Raw genomic sequence first — 7,792 nt, 5'->3', positions numbered from 1 at the left:
CTTCGAGGTAGGAGCATGTCTGTGAACAGAACTCAGCTTAGACAGAAAATTCAAGCCATAATAGATACTGTCAACACAGGAAAGACTGGATGCCCCATGCCTGCTGCTCTTGCAGTCATGGATAAGCCCTGTCATAGCTATAGATCCAGGAGGTAGGAGTCATCTGATGAAGCTTAGATGTCCCCAGGGCTTGTGTCCTCCTCTGAGATTTCTGGCTGGACTTCCTACATGGAATGAATTGGACCCAGTGAGGGCAGGATTCATCCCATACTATGCAGCAGGTAATTAAATTGAGTCAAGCACTATATGGTCAGAAACCTATTCTATTCTATTCTATTCTATTCTATTCTATTCTATTCTATTCTATTCTATTCTATTCTATTCTATTCTATTCTATTCTATTCTATTCCACTCTAATCTTGTCCGCTGTTTTTTTTCCTCTGGGTCTACACTGTAGGTCAGTCTTTTCTATTGAGGTTGCTCAGATGTCTGCCAGTTTCCATTCTTCCTGGAAGAGTGGAAGTGGTACCCCAGCTCCTTTTGTCAGAAACCTGCTTCCTCCATTTTTTCCTCTTTTTGCTTTGCTGGCTTACTGCATCTCACCTCTTGAAGTACCCAAAGAGGCAGGGAGGCCAAAACAGTTTCAAAAGCATCCGGGAGCTGCACAACATGCATTTGAAAACATATCAGATGTGTTCACAGGACTCATTTTGAAAAACGAGAACTATCCCACCACCAGATAGGATCCCTTTCCAGCTGAATGGAAAAAGGGGATTTGTGCAGGTCAGGATCCAGCCTAAAGGTCTCTGCCAACCCCCATGAGATAGATGGCTGGCTGGGAAGGCCCTTGGAGAAGCACAATGTTGCTGCCCCCATCGCTTTGAGAACCAGTCTTCACCTCATTTACTATAAACAAACAAGCCAGGAGTGAGTTCTTGCTTTGATCTTTCAAAGCTTTGGATACTCCAAGGTCTGTGCCCAGCAGGAAATTAGTCAAACATCATGGGAAGCTGCAAAAGCAAGAAGTGAGCCTATCCAAACCTGAGCTGTTATCGAGGGCAGAGGCGAGTGAAGACACTATTTGGATAACCCTTGCTCAGGCACCACAGCTCAGACTTACGTTGCAAGGCAAATATTTACCTACGGCCTAAACAAAGTCAGCGTTTCAAAACTTTGTTCAAAATACTGCATAACCCTGAGCTGTTTCCTTGAACTTGTCTCAGAGAAGGAAAGATCTTGCGGCTGGTACCTATGCGGGCTGTTCTCAGGAGACAAGCAGGAAGAAAATGAAGCATCTACTGTGCTTCCTGGGTTTGTTCCTCATTCCTGGAATAGGAAGCTTTGATCTTGTTATCGATGAAATCCCAGATGTGAGTATTTCAAGTCAACGTTGAAACTGCAGCTGTCTTGGGTGGGAGTAGAATCAGATCGTTGCTTCACAGCTCTGCTTGTATCTCATGAATTCTCTTCCACTTACAGCTGTAAATGGGATTGTTCTGATAATTGGTTTTCACCTGTCATTCATAGCATTGCTTCTTTAATATTATTAAAATTAGGACAGTATGGGCATAACTCCAATATTTTCTTCAAGGAGGATTAATATTTTTACCTGAACCTTGCCTTTTCTGTTGGTTTTAACCTTGGGCTTTCAAGTAGACTTCTATGCTCAAACCTTCAGCATATTTTATATCCTGTTTCCCTGGAATAAACACAAACATAGCACTTTGTTGATGGGGTTTCCTGTATGGACCACTATGAACCTCAGCATAGATTTTTTACAGACTCAGGTTTTGATAACAGGAAGTCAAATACGGACTTAAGATCCTATTGACTATACATTCCTCAGCAGAGAGATGAGATAATTTATAGAAGAGCTTGTAAAGGTTGGGATAATACAATGATGAAAAGAAGCATAGTTATAGCTTTGACTCTGAAGTGAAGCTGAATCCAAATTTAAAGCCCTTGACTCTGGTGAACTTAGATTGGGGTGTCTATTCCCCTTTCCACATTGCCACATTGCAATATTTCTGTGAAAATAACAGGGATGGTGTGAAGCTTTCTTTTCATTTGCAAGATTAACAAAAAGAATTGGTGAGCAGGGATATCTTCTTCTTCTTCTTCTTCTTCTTCTTCTTCTTCTTCTTCTTCCAGCACTTTTCAAAACACAGTGGGATTTTTATCCTGAGTTTATAATTCCCAGGAAAAATATTCCAGACCCGTGGTCCTTTCTAACCATAGACACCATGCCAGCTTAATATCAATGTGCTTTAAAAATATCAGTTAATTTTGTGTCATCTTTTGTGTGTGTGTTATGATATAAGTCAGAGAGCAACTCATGAACTTAAACTTCTTTACTGCCATGAATTAAACTTCTAACAAACTTTAATTAAGAGTATTGCTGTGGTGTAAGAACCACACTTCTAATTGCATCAGTGCTTGCACTTGGAAAACACCTGATGTTCTTTTACTGCCAGTGGGACAAATTTAGGTCTCAGGTATATTAATATAAAACCAGAGACAACTTCTGGTTTGAGCAAAAATTCTCTGAACTTGCTGGTTTAAGTGAGATCAGCATCTGAAATGCTGTAGTTGTGATGTCTGGACCCACCCTGCTGGTGAACTGCCTCTTGCTTTTTATGGTCGTTTCAGCACGTTAAAGATTACTCCTTGTTTCAGAAGGAAAGGTTGTAAAAAGATAGTAAAGGTCATGATCTTAAAAGAGTATATAGAGCTAATTGGCCACAGGGGGAAACTGAATGTGTGAAGATGCAGCATTTTGGTCTCAGGTGGTTTGCACCTTTGCTCCCCATTTGCACCAAGGGGAGGTAAATTCCCTTCAGAACCCTATTAGAGTGCTAATCAGTAACAAATCAAGTGATAAATCAAACAGCAAGGCAACAGCAACACTTCTTTCTTTCTTCCTCTTTCCTCTCTAGGAAGTGGAAAATCTGATTGACCTAGAAATTGATGGATTTCCTTCAAGCTCCAAGATGAGAAATGGCAGGTACCAGGTACAGTACCCAGAAATGCTTCAGAAAAAAGGGAAGTAAGATTGCCTGGGAGCAATTTGCAGGCAGTCTGTTCCATGTCAAGGGTTGTGAGTGTGCAATCAGGTGGGATTAGAAGGTTCTTATATGCCTTGAGACTTCCATATCTCTTGTTGAGATGAGAACTACTACTAATCCTTTATGCAGTACCTGGAACAAGAAGGCTCTGTTCCATATCTGAGCTCCTAAGGACCAAAATACAGATGCTAAACAATGGACATACTTGTCTGTCCAGCTTCATGTGAAGGAAAAATCCCATTGATATTGGTGGGGCTTTTCCATGAGAAAGTGGAAAAGGATTTCAGACACTGGCAATGTGGGCTGAAACCATTCAGCCCTGCAGAGAGCCCATTCATTCATACTTAAATTGGGTCAAAAGAGTGCAGCACAGTGTCACGTAGCTAATGAGCTGGAAAATGCTGAGACTGGAAAGAAACCTTGTTTCCAGCATGCTGCTGGGTTGTAGTTTACTGTATTCTGTCAGATTCTGAAACAGAAACATTTAAAACAGCATTTCAGGAGTTTTCTTGCATTTTACACAGTAGTAATTAATGATAATAATAATGAAATTAGTTGTTTGAAGATATTAACTTTTATTACATTATATTATTATTATGGACTGAAAGAAATTATTATCAGAACGGACCTTGTCATCCACTAAAGCTCTTGTGGTCTCTGTCATAAGCTTGTTCAGTACAGTGAAAACAAAAGATCCTCTTTGGTAAAGTTGGATTTCCCAGCATCTTTGAAGTTATGCACAGGGAAACACGATTCTTCTTTATCCTAAGGCTTTATGAAAGGGTCTTCACACAGAATGTAAATGTAATTTACTGTCACCTAAAGGCCCCATTACACTGCCAGAAAAATGGAAGATTTTAGCACAAATATGAATCCAGCCAGATAACATTTGCCAGACCATTATCCAAATAATTTAATCATGATCTAAGCAGAAATCCTCTCTAACCACACTTCTTCAGAGCATAATTTCTTTCCAACATGTCTGCATTACTGCCATATGTATTATGTTGCCCCTGCTACCCAACTTTCTGGATACATGGTGATATAGACATACACGTGCAGTAATTTGTAATTCTACTAGTGGTTTTATTATACCAGCTATTTCTTATATTCCCATATATTATTTCCCATTCTTTGCCTATCAAATGAGCCTTTGCAAAAAAAGTAAAAATAAGATCTCATCTGTAGGTTATGTTATGTTAGTTGAGTCACATTAAAAGATTAATAAATGAGATAAATTGAACTATGTAAAACAACTTGACACAGTAGCTCTTGGCCAACAGAAGGCATACAGTTACTTAATCACCAAAGGAAGACTGTCTTCCAAATTACTCTTTTAGCACTATGTATTTCTGCAATGAGCTCAGTAGCCCATTGAACTCTGCATACCCTATGGATTAGCTCAAAATAGAATGAATTGAGTTTTATGTCCATATCAGGTATTCTTGTGACAAATATTTGCTCCTGAGTAAAAATACTGTGTCTCAAGGATGTGAATGGTTCTTGTGACCACAGAAACAGGGCACCCCGTGGGCTAGAATGCAAGTAATCTTGTGAACCACTGTGAGATGGTGCGCTGTCGTTATCTCTGTTTTGGAGATAGATAATGGAGTGTGTGTCTAGTCTGTGAGGTGGGATGTTCTGCAGCGTGTTTCCCAGTCCTGGTCCTGATCTCTGGTTGTCCAGAGCTAGGTGGGATCACACCTATTTCCTTACTGCTCTGCCTGGTTTGCTCTCCATAAGAACCAACACAGAAATGAAATGAGGGTGGAACCATTTGGCTGGAACACAGAGAGTGGAAACATTTGGCTGGAAAACCCCCTGGCTTCCAGGGTATGAATTTGACCAGAAAGACCAGGATTCATCTGCAGCACTGTGAAAATAAACTCTGCCAAACTCTACGCTGGAAATTGCCCTTCTTGCACCTCACAGTGAGAGTCATAATCCCCAAAAGGCATCTGAAGAAGTTGCAAAGATATTGCAGTGTGTTAAAAAATGCTTAGGAAATGGCTCATGTGAGAACAAGGAAATCTGTAAGCAGACAGCATGCTGGGCATCCAATTTTCAACCTCTTTCTTAATTTATGGATTCTTATGACTTTCCCTGGGAATATTTATGCCCCAGTAGAAAATGAGTACAACATCTCTGAATCTGCTGTCCTTGTTTTGCTAAGTCATACCTCAGAAGTAGACTGTGAACTGCAACTCAAAAGCAATGGTAAGCTAGGCGTCCCACAGATGACATAAAAACTGCAATTTCTTGTAATGCATTACCTTCTGTAATGCGTTCCTCCCTTAGACACCATGACTTCTTCCTTCAGGGACAGGACAGGAGGCATCACAGCCAACAGCCTTGGACAATAGATAGCTTGAAATACTCAATATTTTCTTGATGGTAGACTGTGTAGTAATTGCAGCATTCATGTAGACTGATTTGAAGAAAGATCGTTATGGAGAGCTAAATATCCATAGCCTGCACAGACAAAATCACAGAATCATTTCAGTTGGAAGAGACCCTCAGGATCACCGAGTCCAACCATAACCTCACTCTAGCACTAAACCATGTCCCTAAGAACCACATCTAAATGCCTTTTAAACCCCTCCAGGGATGGTGACTCCACCACTGCCCTGGGCAGCCCGTTCCAATGCCTGACAACCCTTTCCATGAAGAATTTTTCCCTAATATCCAAGCTAAACCTCCCCTGGCCCAACCTGAGGTGTCAGGAGAAGATGAGTCTCAATACCTAAAGACAGGACCCAGCAACTGTCAAGACAAGATCCTTGAAGCAGTTCTGGAAACATTTCTCATCTCCACCCTAGCCAGCAATTTGCCACACATCAGCTGTTGTGCAAGATGCTGTTTCCATACAGTGCAGTAATCAGCAGATCTGGATGCGGTTTAAAGGCAAGGATCAGCCAAGAATCCAGAAATAGCACATCTCATGTGCCACAGAAGTCCCTGCAAGGCCCATGTTCTCCACAACCTCTCCAGTGCTCAGATCTGAAGTATAGTTATCTACATCTCTATCCTTCTGGAGTAGCTGCCCTCTGCAGCCTTTGAGATCCCAGGGGAATGGTTGGCCCACCCCATGTCTGATCTCTAACAGCAGTGGTGGGTGTCACTGTACATTCAAGTAATTTGTTCATGTCTCCATCCATGCTTTCCTTTCCTCCTCCACCTTCCCGAAAACAAATGAGAAGGAAAGCTGGACATTTTGAAAGCTTTATAAAAATTCACCATTATAAAGGTGAACCTTGAGCTCTTCTGAGAACCAGAAAACTAACACAATAAAACAAATCCTCTCTGTGCTAAGGTCTTGGTCTTCAGATTTTCAAAATTTGTTTCAGCTAATTGTTTCAAAAATTGTTTCAGTTAATGTTTGTTTACTCTTAATTTGTATTCATGTTAGTGATGTTTCCCACCCCAATGATACGTATGGGGACAATAGTAATTCCTTATAGTCTGGTTCTTTATCAGATGTGAAGGGTCTGGTTCACTGCACAGTGCTGTTTGTGGGATGTCAGGATGGACTGAGTGAGGATCAGTCCATCAGGCTTTGAAGAAGGTCTATATAGAGCCATAAACTTCCAGACCCTGAAATCCTAGTCTGAATGTTGCAGGTGGAACCTGTATAAATAGGAAATCGAAAACCTGGTTTTGTTTGCTTTTTTGTTTGTTTGTTTTCTCAGGCAAGCAGAAATCCTGCAGTCTCTCTGTCTGTCTTTGAAGGATCCTTAAAATCATCTCACTAAAATGATCTTGTAATGAGATGTATCGTCTCTTAAGCAACCCAAGATTTTCCTAGTAACAGTATGTTAATCACCTTCAAATGAATTTAGTAACTATTTAGCAAGCCTAATATACACTACGTGACTAAAGCAGTTTTTGTGAGCATCTTCTGTGATTTGGATCCTCTTGGATCCAAGTGTTGCTGAAACCTGAGATGAGATTGGTATGTTCTGGTACATTTTTATAATTTATGCATCAGTATCTGAACCAGTCTCCCTAAGTTCTTGATCATCATCAATGGAATTGAAGGGCTCGGTTCAGTTGCCCACATGTACGGATCTAGCAGCATCAAAGACATCAGATGTCATGCAAGACCTACAGGAGCTCCATGATGTCCTGGAGCTCCAGCTGAAGGCCAGGGAGGCACCTTTGGGCACCTCCAGCAGCACTGGGCACCCACTCCCCTCATCAGTATGGTCAGCACGATTTAGGGCAGGACTCATTCAAACAAAGTGTGTTATCTATTTTCAGATGAAAGGGATTGCTCCATTGACTGTAAAGAGCTAATTTTGCCTAGTTGTGATGATAACACCAAAGTAGACAGGTGTGTTAAACAATTGCATCTTCCTCTAGAACTAGTTGAGCCAAATCCCACCCCAGGGTCACTCATGTGAGTTTTGATTGTGGGGAATTAAACAGTATGATTCTAATGGCCACAAGATGTCACCACCCCTTTGTAGAAACTTCCAAATGGAAATATTCATACAGCAGGAAAAAAAAAAACGCACTACACAATTAATTGTTTCAGCTCTTCTAAGCAGTGCGTACATAATTAAATTTACATATATATAAGTATATAAATGTAATATCAATTATGCAATAGGTTTTTATATACATCATATTGCAGATATTACAATAATATTAATATATATTCTATAATGTAAAAGAAAAAAATAAATAAAAATGTCTGGATTTTGAGGTTTTTCCACTTTTTGGTT

At 40.5% G+C, this 7,792-nt stretch overlaps 1 protein-coding gene across 1 annotated transcript in view; it reads left to right on the top strand.

Annotated features, from left to right (window-relative positions):
• The first annotated feature begins 1,177 nt into the window (after positions 1–1,177).
• ITIH2 (inter-alpha-trypsin inhibitor heavy chain 2) overlaps positions 1,178–7,792 on the top strand; it is a 29,156-nt gene continuing 22,541 nt past the window's right edge. The window contains exons 1-2 of the mRNA XM_065049288.1: positions 1,178–1,370; positions 2,937–3,011. Of these exons, the coding sequence (XP_064905360.1) occupies positions 1,287–1,370; positions 2,937–3,011 (159 nt within the window). The 5' untranslated portion in view covers positions 1,178–1,286. The remainder of the gene's footprint in view (positions 1,371–2,936; positions 3,012–7,792) is intronic.

This window comes from Columba livia, chromosome 1 (genome assembly GCF_036013475.1).
Source record: "Columba livia isolate bColLiv1 breed racing homer chromosome 1, bColLiv1.pat.W.v2, whole genome shotgun sequence".
Taxonomy (NCBI): domain Eukaryota; kingdom Metazoa; phylum Chordata; class Aves; order Columbiformes; family Columbidae; genus Columba; species Columba livia.
Note: the sequence above shows the minus strand (reverse complement) of the source record. Positions and strands in the feature narration are given on the sequence as shown.